The sequence below is a fragment of the Ceratotherium simum genome, chromosome 11, assembly GCF_057802395.1.
Source record: "Ceratotherium simum simum isolate JZ-2026a chromosome 11, ASM5780239v1, whole genome shotgun sequence".
NCBI lineage: Eukaryota > Metazoa > Chordata > Mammalia > Perissodactyla > Rhinocerotidae > Ceratotherium > Ceratotherium simum.
In genome coordinates, this window is record NC_141910.1 from 52,029,507 (window position 1) to 52,042,583 (window position 13,077).

The following is a 13,077-nucleotide window of genomic DNA, read 5'->3' on the forward strand; positions in this document are numbered from 1 at the left end:
ACAAGCAGACAAATCCAGACTGTAGGACATTCTGCAACACAGCTTAATTTATGTGGACTCACTTAGATATCAAAATCATGAAACAGACACATACACAATGGGGAATATTCTGGAATAGAGCAATATGACAACCAAATACAATGTGTGATCCTTGATTTGATCACGAACAGAAGGTTAATTTTTCAAAATAAAAATTGGGAAGAAAAATTTATCTCAAAAAAGACAACACCACACAAAACTTTTTTGTCTGGATTAGGAGTGGAATAACCCAGTGAAATACCCTGACACTAGAAAATTCTCTTTGTAACAAGCTTAATTTAACTCTGCATTTGTCTAAACCAAAAAATAATTAGTAAGCAATTACTACACAGTTGTAGTCCTTTACTTCTTTAGGGAGAACCAGGTGCAGGGGAACTCTGACTCACAGACCTCAAAATGGGATCTAATAATGAGAACGTGCATCCTCCTGTCACCGCTGCCTTGAGCCGTGGAAGAACAACCCAGCCAAGGGGGACTACATCAAGAAACCACCACTAGATTAAGACAAAGCTCTTGGTTCTTCCACTTCCATACAAACTCTAGGTTACCCAGCAAGCCTGGAAAGCATTTACCTATTAATGCTAGTGGAATCAGATTGCTTTTTTGAAATCTTCCCACCACAAGGCCAGATGTGTGGCTATTCCCCTACATATACCACAAGACAAGCACTGGGTAAAGATGAATATTTATTCACTTTACAAAGAGAATGGTATTAAATTGCCATAAACAGCTCCAATTATAGACAAATATAACTGTACATTACACCAGCAGCTGGCTCAAACTTGCCTTGCCACGATGCTTATATGGCTCCAGCTCTATTAGTTGAGCACAGAATTCTCTGTTCTGCCACTGATGTTAAAAAGTCCCTCAGAGATAATGGTTTTGTGTTTTACATATTCACAGGTGGGAAAAATAAACCCCTCTCCCCAGCCCTTCCTTAGAGTTGAGCTTCCATTTGCATGTTCCCTAGAGAGCACTAAACAAATACTGGCTCATTCTTTAAAAAAAAGAAAAATCACTGATAATTTGAAAAGGCTTTTGTAGCACACCAAAATACCTATTTATACATACATAAAAAATCTTGAGTCAGATTTATAATTTTAAAGGTAACAGATGCCCTAACACTGCCAAAAGTGGGTAATGAAAAGGAAGGAAAACATTAAATTACTGAATTATAAAAATATTTTCTTTGGAAAAAAATTCCAACAAGGTTATCCTTAATATCTAAAACCAAAGAGAAAAAATAAACAGTTGTTCTTTGATCCATTAGTAATGTAAATAAAAATGAACACCTCTTCAAAAGCAGCTATAACTGAATTTTTTAAAAAGTTGTAGGTAATGAGCACTTCTACATCTATACACTGATGATTCTTTACAGGCAACTTGCAGTCAAGAAAAATCCTTAATATGGCTAATTCTTTAGTTTTTTAATTACCATAATTTTTTGTGTGCTTTAAAAAAATATTTCAAATGACAGCTTAAAAAATAAGTGGTTGTTTTTGGCAAGCACTCCAAATATTCAATCTGACTCAAATCAGATTACCACAGTTAACAGACAAGCTAGGGATACTGGTGATTTTATTTTTTTAATCACAATCATTTTTACTCCAGCTTTTAGTTACCCCCTTATATTTTATGAAAACGTACCAAATTAAAAATTTTTTCACTAGTGCTGCTTCTTATCTAGATTTGATGAAAGATACCAACCTGAGATAAGAGCTGACTCCTTCACAAAAGTCCAGTTCTTGAATCTCTATATGGGAAATGTCTTTATCTGCACTTTTGTCAATTCTTGGTGTAACCAATCATACTAGGGTATTATAAAAATATACCATATATTGGACACTCATGTCAGTACATAGCAGAAAATGTTATCTATTTACTGTGTAAAGTTTATTAACATTTGAATGAAACACTCTTATTTACACAGTTAAGTCTGGGGTGCTCAGGACAGCAAGGTGGTATGGGAGCCACCACTAGAAATTTGGAAATGTGCAACGGTCCTTGGCATCCTGTCACAGAGATAACCCTCCCCAGGAGAACTCGGCAGCACTGGGAAAGGTGAGCCAGAGTTTATATAATTCAATTGCCTTGTTTTTCTGTCTTCATTCTTCTTCACTTTCATTTTCCAGATCTAAATCAGAATCTCCATTTAATTCTTTTTCACTTGCCACATCTCTGTCCTCACCATTTTCTTCATCTTTTTCTTCAGCATCCTCATCTTCCTCTTCATTCTCTTCATCAACATCCTCATCTTTTATACTTTCTTTCTCTTCCTCATCTTCCTCATCCCAATTATCCTAGTAGAAATATGAAGCAAGGAAAGCATTCATGAAGGCCCCATTCTTACAGAATACAAGGATCTAAAGGCAGATTTATTTAAGGGAAACAAATTACTCACATCAGAATCCTTATCTGCTATTTCATCATCAGACTCCTCTTCAGAAGATTCTGTAAGGGTTGGAAAAAGCCTAGCCTTAATTTTGTCATCAAAGCAAAGGGCACAGCCTTGAAAACTAAACAGAATCAGACTCCTGAATTTACTTTAGAAATACTATATTCAGCTATCATCCATCTGAAAAGTAACTTCCAATATTCTTATCTGCAAAAAAGCCCATTTATTATATCATTCCATCAAGATCTCATTGAGCAGGATGAAGCAACAAAACCTTAACAAAATTTCATCTCAAAAAACTAAGCTGAGGATGTGGAGAAGAGGGAACCCTTGTGCACTGCTGGTGGGAAAGTAAACTGGTACAGCCACTATGGAAAACAATACCAAGGTTTCTCAAAAAATTAGAAGTAGAATTACCATACGATCCACCAATTTCACTTCTGGATATACACTAAAGGAAACGAAATCAGGATCTCAAAGAGATAACTCCATTCCATGTTCATATAGCATTATTTACAACAGTCATGACACGCAAACAATCTAAATGTCCATCAACAGACAAACGGATAAAGAAAATGTGGTGTGTATATACATACATACATACACACACACACACACAATAGAATTAACACCTGAATTCAGCCATAAAAAACGTGAAATCCTGACATTTGTGACAACACAGATGGACCTTGAGGGCACTGTGCTAAGTGGAATAAGTCAGACAGAAAATGATAGATACTGTATGACCTCCACTTATATGTGGAATCTAAAAAGCCAAATTCATAGATACAGAGAACAGATTGGTGATTGCCAGAGGTGGGGGATGCGGGAGTGGGGGAAATGTGTGAAGGTCAAAACGTACAAGCTTCCAGTTATAAGATACATAAGTCCAGGGGATGCAGTGTACAGCATCTTGACCATAATTAACAATAATGTACGGTATATTTAAAAGTTGCTAAGAGTGTAGATCTTAAGTTCTCATCACAAGAAAACAAAATTGTATAAATACGTGTGGTGATGAATGTTAACATATGGTGGTGATCATTTTGAAATATATATACAGTGAATCACTATGTTGTACATCTAAAACAAATACAATGTTATGTCAATTATATCTCAAAACTGAAAAAAACCTTCACAAAAAGTCTAATTAATTAATTCACATATGCTTTTATGTCCTTCAGTTATGTTTTATAATTTTCTCTATAAAGGTTTTGTTTCATTTTTTAGATGTATTTCTATTGGTACTTCATAGTTTTGACTGCTGCTACGAATGAGATCTTTTTTCCTAATACATTTTCTAACTGGGATATAAATTAGTCAACATACAACACATTACTGGGACATAATAATGCTACCAATTCCTTTTTGCTGATCTTGGTATGCAGTTAACTTGCTTATTTGCATATCTCATTAGTAATGGTGTGACTCTAGAAGTCCAGTGTTCTAGAATTCATTTCTTTCATACAGTACTAGGCAAGATATCCAGAAGTAATAAAATGTACATTATTGTCCTAGTCCTGACTTTATGGGAATGCTTCTATGCTTCTAAACTTTATGTTTGATGTAGATTTACTAAGGAAATTCCCTTCAATTCCTAGCTTGCTTAGATTATCAAATAATGAGATACATGAAGACTGAAATTTATTAAATTCTTTTTCTGTATCTATTAAAATAATATATAGTGTTTCCCATTAATCTGTTAATATGGTGACTACATTAACAGATTTCTTGATGCTAAATCGCCTTACAATCTTTAAATAAATCCTACTTGGTAATGACATACTGTTTTACTTAAGCACTTCTATAATAATTTCCTACGTAGGATATTTGAGGATGGTCTAAAATGTTAGTTTCTTGACTATCCTTGCCTGGTTTTGACTCATAAAATGCCTAAATTGTTTGTAGATGACAAAAATGACTTTTTTCCTTGAAAGACAGATAAAATTCACCTATAGAACTTCTGTGTCTGTAATCTTGTGAGGAAAAGTTTTGCTTAAGTCAATTTTAAAGCTATTGGCTTGCTCAAGGTTTTTCCTATTTCTTTTCATTTTCAAGTCAATTTTGGAACTGACTAAGAAATCACCTATATCATCTAGGTTTTGTAATGTATTGGCATAAAGTTTGTTCACAGTGTTATTCTATTTAAATCTCTTCCATACCTAATGCTGTTTTTTGTTACTGTATTATATCTGTAACTTCTCTTTTCTTATTTGATCATATTTTTGCTACAAGCTTGCCCATTTTTTTAGAGGTATGCCAAAGCATGATCTTCTTCACATTGATGTTTTTACCAAATAAGATAAGAGAGCTGAGTCAATGTAAAAAACTAAATGTTCCAACTTTAGACTCTACCCTTCCCCCAAGCTTTACCTTCTTCATACACCAATTTTGCCTTCTGTGCAGGACAAGTCGTTCCCTTTGTTTTTTCTGACGCTGTAACCTGAAAGACAATAAAGTGCTATTATGAAGGAGAGTATAAGTTTATCTCAAGTATCACAACCACCACCAACCCTCCCCAATAGAAAACTCACCCTCAATCACTATAATGGGTGACCTTAATAAAATGTAGATCAAATACAGGCAAAAAAACATATTCGTCAAATACAAGAGGAAAAGAATTACTCTGTAAAAGTTGAAAAAACCTCTTAAGGTGATCAGAGTTTCTTTCTGTGCCAAAATTTTTCAACTGTATAAATATCCTGTAACTTTTTGTTCATAGTACCACAATCATCCCAACTGTATTAATTGAAATATAATGGTGAGAGCCTTTGAGTAAAAGTTGAAATAGGCCAGCTAAGTTTACTTACTGTCAAATACATAACGCTTCCAAGTTAAAGACTAGATCCTGATTTACCAATTTCTTACTGAAACAGGGAGCTTTCAAAGTTCAGGTAAATGATCCTTATTTCTCTCTCCATTCCTAAAACATTCAAAAGTTTCAGCACAAAACAATTTGATTTACTTACTTGTGTGATTAGAAGGATAAGCTTTCCATGAAGGTGGGAGAGTTTCTGAAAAGTTTTTACTCTGCTTTCCATTAACTGATACAGTGTCCCCAGCTGGGGTACCAAGTCAGGCAACTAGGAAAAAAAAAATGATCATTTTATATTATTATGACACAATATAGATAACAAACACACAAATCATCCTCAGCTAAGTCTGAGTATTTAGCCACTATACCACAAGCATTTGCTTGAACTTCCAGTGACAGTGGCTGGTTGTGACATGGCCTAGCAACATCTCAAACTTTCAGAGGCCTTCAATGCAAAAAGTAACGTATTTAAAAAAATGATACAAGGTCAGAAGGGGCAACTGCAAGGTAAAAAAACTGCAGGGTGGGACTTCTTTGTATTGATCACAATATTTCAGAGAAGGTCAACATAAAGCAGACACTAAATAAAAAATAACCCCACCACATATCTCTAGGCTAAAGGGAGCATTCCTCTGAAACTTACTGTCTGATGACATCACATTATCTACCTCTACCATAAAGCCCCAGCAAGCTAGGGGAAGCTTTTCACAGCTTTTAGAAGCCAGCAGGACAGTGACAGAGCTACAAAGCTGACCTTACAGTATTTCGAACATATACTCTGTTAATGAATTCTCTGAACCATGCTTAAGAAATTAAAGCAGGAAATTCTTTTACTTGTTCCTCTAGAGCCACAGAAAAAGGGACCTCACTCTTTGCCCTTTAAGTAGCTTTTACCTGCCCTGCTATCTCCGACATTTTAGCATAAATAAGAGTGTTTCATTCAAATTTTATTTATTTATTTATTTTTCCCCCAAAGCCCCAGTAGATAGTTGTATGTCATAGCTGCACATCCTTCTAGTTGCTGTATGTGGGACGCGGCCTCAGCATGGCCGTAGAAGCGGTGCGTCAGTGGGCGCCCAGGATCCGAACCCGGGCCGCCAGCAGCGGAGCAGGTGCACTTAACCGCCAAGCCACGGGGCCGGCCCAAGAGTGTTTCATTCAAATGTTAAACTTTAAATAGTAAACAGACACAAAAATGAATAAAACGGGAGCCAGCCTGGTGGCGTAGCGGTTAAGTGCGCGTGCTCCGCTTCGGCGGCCTGGGGTTCGCAGGTTCAGATCCCAGGTGCACACTGATGCACCGCTTGTCAAGCCATGCTGTGGCGGCATCCCATATGAAAAACAGAGGAAGATGGGCACGGATGTTAGCCCAGGGCCAATCTCCCTCAGCAAAAGAGGAAGATTGGCATTGGATGTTAGCTCAGGGCTAATACTCCTCACTAAAAAAAAAAAAAACAAAAAAATGAATAAAACAAAGTTTAACATGATCACACTTCAATTACCATCATCTCCTTTCTACTTCTCCCTATTCAGACTATAAGCACCAGGAAGATGGGGATCAGAGTACCTTGTACAATACCAAAGCCCCATGCCTAGCATAGTCCTTAGCTTAGAGAAGGTACTTAAAGATATCTGATAAGGAAGGAAGAAATAAAGGAAAGGCAGGAGGAAAAGCACTGTTTTCTGAGGAGAGAGAACTGCTGTAGGCTTGTCCTCCCTATACCATACTTCAAGGTCTGTTTTGCCATGACTTTGAATGTTACACAACTACTACTCCAGTACTTACACCTTAGGAGTTGATTCCAGAAGGGATTTCAATACAAGGCCTCCTAGGGCTCTTTTCACATTTAAGCAAGTAACTTAGGTCACAAAATGAGTGTTGTGCTGTCTAGCAGCCAGAGTCCCAAGACCTGAAGCTTCGCGTATCCTTCCATGCCCATCATCAGGCCACGCTGCCACTCCACTCACCACTGCCCCCAATTCATTTCCCAAGATTCCTGCAAGCTGGGAGACCCAATATCCATTCTTACTGCTTCTCGTCTCTTCCCCCTTCTAACAGCCTGGCAGAGTTCTCCACGGACACACAAAGAACAAACTGCTGACTGCAAAGCAGGTTATCTAATAGTTTTCCCTACTGCCAACTACTGAAGGCAAAAGAAGCCTGAGACAGAGAACAAGGGACAGTGACAAGGCAGAAGCCTGGCTGAAACTGCGTTAGGAAAGGAAGAGATATAGTTTAGAGAGCAATTAAGAATTTTTTTTAACTATCCACTATAATCTTTTAAGAAGAATCTACCTTAAGGTGCTAATCAAATAAAACAAAAATTAAATTGTATAATTTTATTTCTAACAAAATATAACTGACATAATGAATAATGACGTGGCAAAGAACTCAACTCACATTGTGACATATAAAATTGTTTTTTCTGGTATTACTTTAACATTTTATGCTCCCTCCCTTCTGTTTGCATAAACCAAGAGCTGACAGCAGCCCCAGCAAAATATCAGGTAGTAAAGGTTTAACTTATGTCATTTTTATCACAAGCTACCTTTTATCCTCCCGGGATGAGGGAGGACAAACATGTTAGCGTGCATATATACAAACTTTAAAAATCTGCTAAGTTTTTAAGAGGGGAGGGGAGAGAGACATACAATTTAAAGGTAATTTTGCTGAACAGGTTCACATATAGAAAAACATATGAAGGCTAATATGTCAATATATAACTTTTCTCCAAGTTCTGCATAGCATATATGTCACTTTTAAAATCCATGAGACAAAAAGACCAATTTATAAAAGGCAACAACAGTGACATTATGAGGTTGCACCTGAAGAAAAACAAAATCTCTAAAAGCAGCAGCTGATGGCTAAATGACAGGTGGAAAGGATGGTTTTGTTAAGCTATCAGTTTATAATCCTCAAAGTCAAATTATTCAGCAACTGTAGCTGAAAAGACTTACTGTGGATAGATATGATGCATGGACTGTTAACACACATTTTAGCCACTGAACCATTAAAACAGCACTGAAAAAAAGGAAAAAAATCCAAGTAAATTAATGTACACAAATTCAAAGTTTAGAGTTACAAATTAGAAAAACCCACAAAGGTAAAGTGAAGATCTATAAATTGTGCTCTGTGAAAATGACTATAATAAATAAACCACTGTGAATCTGACGGTCCTTTCATTCTTTCACTGAGTCTATTTCAGATCTATGTAATATTCTAATCTCTTGGGGAGGGGAGGGGAAGGAGGATGGATTGAAAAACAGGACAAAAATCCCTTCCTCTAAAACAACTCAATTCAAGAATAAAACTCACGCTTTACTTCGTAATTAACTGATACGAGCACAGTAAACTGGGCTCAACAGACTTTGCATTTTATGCTCATGCTGTTTGAGCCCATCATCTACTCACCATCAGGCACAAACAGCAAAAGATTTCCACACCAACATTAAAAAACATATATAGACCAAAAATGTGTAAGCTGGGCCTAACTAATGAATTCTTTAGCTTTCCTGTGTGAGCTCCAAAGGCTAATGGAGCCTATCAGGAAATAACTTAGAAAAGAAAAACTGTATATTGTAGACACTGATAATACTACACTAGAAGCTTTGGATCTTTAAGATATCAACTTCCTATTTAAATATTTAATCAGAAAATCACTAACAAAAAAGACCCACAAAATTTAGTCTTTTACAGAATATTTCCTTAAAGTGTCTTAGCAGCTACCTAATGGTTAGGCAAGTTCTATAAATGGCAATTTTACATATCATGATTAGGACCAAATCATTAAATAAGACTAATTCATTAAATGACCTGATAATAAAGCTGAAAAACCTACACAGGAGTTTTCTAAAAGAAAGAAAAAAACTGATAAAATCTTAGGAATAAGAATCATTCCACTTCAAATAAATGGGTAGAGTAATATTTGACACTTAAAGAGTTTTATTAGCTAGAATTTGGGGCTACCTACCATGTAATTTCATGCTGTCAGACATTGCTATTTTTAACAATCATCTCTAAAATATTTACAAAATCAAACAATTTTTTTTTTTTAATTTATTTTTTTCCCCCCAAGCCCCAGTAGATAGTTGTATGTCAGAGTTGCACATCCTTCTAGTTGCTGTACGTGGGACGCAGCCTCAGCATGGCTGGGTGCGTCGGTGCGCGCCCAGGATCCGAACCCCGGGCCACCAGCAGCGGAGCACGTGCGCTTAACGCTAAGCCACAGGCCGGCCCTACAAAATCAAACAATTTAAGTCACCTAAACATCTTACCTATTAGGATGTCCTTGCAATCTCTTTGTAAGCTGAGGGGGAAAAAAACAGTATTAGCAAAAGCACTTCACAGGCAATCCCCATCCATTCCCAGGAACACACATCCACAGAACAAAGGAAAATAATGACTATATTAGGAAATCATTATTCCTAAATGATTCCTAAATTTCCTAATTCCTAAATGTTTAATCAATATAACATAATCTAGGAATACAGTCCCATAAGAGTAATTACCTGATAAAAATCTAGGCTAGGATTTATATGAATGAATGTCCAGAATAGGCAATCCATAGAGACCAAAAATAGATTAGTGGATGCCAGAAACCGGGGGTAAGGGAGAATGGGGAGTGACTAATAGATATGGGATTTCTTTTTCATGTGACAATTGCATAACCTGTGAACTACTAAAAAACACTGACTTGTACACTTTAAAAGAATAAATTTTATGGTGTGTGAATTATATTTCTATAAAAAAATACATAGAAAAAAATCTAGGTCAGGTAAATGTTGTTTGAGTAGGTAAGATTCTAAAGCCATATGACCAGCTTTTCTAATATATGACACTGTTTTTCTAAATACAGAGGTTTCCCCTACCAGTAACAGTAAAGCAGCCCACATTAATACCAGAACTACTCTCACAAAATACTTCAGCACGTCAAACAAATGTATTCCAAGTATAACTTCTAATTACAAAGAATCTAATTTTAGGCCTATTTTATAATTTTTACTCATATTTTTCGGACAAGCTTCAGTCAAATTATGTACTTTTAAGAGAGAAGATTTTCCTTTAGATTACTAATGAATTACAAATTATTTGAAGTGCACGTACAACACACCTCAGTTCACCACCTTCACTGGCACCCAAATGGCTCCAGCCCCTGGGGTTGTGTTGGAGTTATCCCTCAGTGCCACTACCATGCTGTCACTGACTATGCACAGGCCTTCTGTCCCCAGCACTCCTATTACCCTTTTCTCGTCTAGCCGCTATCTACTCCTTTCTTAAAACCCTTAAACAGAATTACTAAAACAAAGCCAGGGAGACCACTTGCCAGAAACCGTGCAAGTTATTCTTGCATAGGCCAAAGGCTGAACAACTACTAGATAATCTTAATGCCCTCTCAAATTCCATATTGCCAGGCCTAGAGATTAACAGCTCTTCTGCAATAAAGAAAATGAAAACGTACAAAAGTGGTTTCAGTGTCAGGTTACGGTACCTCGCAGGTCCCAGTGAGAAAAACCAAAATGAGAATTTGGGGCTCTGTGTTGGGATTTCTTTTTTCTTTTTTTAAATTTCTAGCACTTTTTGTTTTTTTGAGGAAGATTGGCTCTGGGCTAACATCTGTTGCCAATCTTCCTCTTTTTCTTTTTTTCACCCCAAAGCCCCAGTACATAGTTGTGTATCACGGCTGTAGAGTTGTAGCTCTTCTATGTGGGACACCACCTCAGCACAGCCTGATGAGCAACGAGTAGGTCCGCGTCCAGGATCCGAAGCAGCGAATCCTGGGCCGCCGAAGCGGAACGCGCGAACTTAACCGCTATGCCAGGAGGCCGGCCCGTGTTGGAATTTCTACAACCATCATCCCATGTAGATGACATCCTGCATATACAGCATTCAATGGTTCACTTTAAAATTCCCAATGCCTTTCAGATAAATAGAAACACACTTGCCCTTAGTAGAATAAAAGTAAAAATGCCAATGACATTCCCTTTCATTGCCTCAGGAATTCATCCATTTCACTTTTCTTTCCAAAGTATTTTAGGAGTTCTTCCTAGTTATCTATCATCCACTCTAAATACCCTGCTTGCCTACATACTACAAATCCATCTCTCTAAATACTGGATTTTATCTTTAATTCACAACATTAGGACCTTAAAATGAAAAGCATACTCCATTACCTCTTGCAACAATGGAATAACAGCATGCAGGGGCATCCTTAACACAGTCCTCTTTATTAGGTTTAAATTCCTAGTTTGAAGTACTTTCTGTGAGAAAATAAAAGAAATATAAAGATAAGCATACTTAGAAGCTGAGGACACTACAGGAACACTGTCAGTAAAAATATTTTAAAAACCAAGGCAATCAACTACCAACTAAATTTTAGCAAATAAAGGTTGGAGGGACTGGACGAAGAATGTTATATTATGTCTTACGGCTATCAGACAAGTAGTCTTCAGGCATCAGGACGTTTACTTCAATAAATGGTTCCTTCTCTACAAACTCTAAACTTTTAGGAACTAATTTTTGCACATAAAACAGAAAAGAACACCTCTAGAGATATTTAAATACAGATACATACTTTAAAGAAGTTCCCAAATCTTCATTTTACGAAATTAAAGACATAGCCACATAAGAGTAAACAAAACATACTAAAATCACACTTAGAAAGCAACAAACCGGGGGCCAGCCCTGTGGCGTAGCGGTTAAGTGCGCACGCTCCGCTGCTGGCGGCCCAGGTTCAGATCCCGGGCGCGCACTGACACACCACTTGTCAGGCCATGATGTGGCGGTGTCCCACATAAAGTGGAGGAAGATGGGCACGGATGTCAGCTCAGGGCCAGTCTTCCTCAGCAAAAAGAGGAGGATTGGCAGGGATGTTAGCTCAGGGCTGACCTTCCTAACAACAACAACAAAAAAGCAACAAACCTTTTAAAATTAAGTGTGAACTTTTTGATAAAATTTTAAGACAATCAAAAGATCACATAATGAGTGCCTGAATGAAAACCCTTTAAGGGTGCATCAATGGGCAAAATTCAGTCTGCACCCCAGGGTATAGAAAAGGACACAGAGCAGATTAGTCCTAATCCTAGCTGGTCTTTCAACTTCTCCAAACCCCAGCTGCTTCCTCTATAGGGAAGGGTGGGAAATAAGAATCCTTTTGGGTCTCAAAATCCTGATTGCCCCCTTCCTCTTGAATACTTTTAAATATTTATTCATTCTAAAGGGTTTACTCCTAGGGGAACTTGCCCCATGGGTGGCACATGCTATGTTTTGGCGGCAGTTGTTCCTACAAAGCTAATACTCAGGATATAAACAGCAAAGGTACCCGAGGGGAAAATACAGAAGTTGGTAACAGCCCTAACATATCCTTTCAGAATTCTCTATGGATTTTATTTGCTTGTAAAAATATCTTTACACCAAGCCCTACTAAATCCATGAAGTACTATTTAAAAACTATTACTGATATAATTAGTTTCTTATGCAAAAGAAATAAAACTTTTTATATACAATCACTGGACAACTGACGGATGGACTGTCCTGATTTAGCAGTCCCAGTTAACATACTATTTTCATTTTCAAATAATCAAAATACAAGATTCAAAGCTAAATATGTTGATCAGAACTTTAACAATAATTCAAAAGGTGCCTGATGATACTAATTAATTCCTCAAATCACCTCGTTATTATAAATGTCAGTTATCAAAAAGTTTCAGTGATGTAAACTAGTCTACAAATTACTCTGAGATATGACATGCTTTTGTTAAGGTCCTCAATTTTTACAGGATGTTCACCAAACCACCAGGCTCCACTGTCCTAAATGGCCAAATAGGGTAG

At 37.0% G+C, this 13,077-nt stretch overlaps 1 protein-coding gene across 1 annotated transcript in view; it reads right to left on the minus strand.

Annotated features, from left to right (window-relative positions):
- Window positions 1-712: 712 nt before the first annotated feature.
- The window catches only part of WDR43 (WD repeat domain 43), a 47,726-nt gene continuing 35,361 nt past the window's right edge, over window positions 713-13,077 (minus strand). The window contains exons 12-18 of the mRNA XM_004418184.3: window positions 11,421-11,507; window positions 9,525-9,556; window positions 8,208-8,271; window positions 5,404-5,517; window positions 4,808-4,877; window positions 2,441-2,490; window positions 713-2,339 (exon numbers count right to left, since the gene is read on the minus strand). Coding sequence (XP_004418241.1) covers window positions 2,145-2,339; window positions 2,441-2,490; window positions 4,808-4,877; window positions 5,404-5,517; window positions 8,208-8,271; window positions 9,525-9,556; window positions 11,421-11,507 — 612 coding nt within the window. The 3' untranslated portion in view covers window positions 713-2,144. The remainder of the gene's footprint in view (window positions 2,340-2,440; window positions 2,491-4,807; window positions 4,878-5,403; window positions 5,518-8,207; window positions 8,272-9,524; window positions 9,557-11,420; window positions 11,508-13,077) is intronic.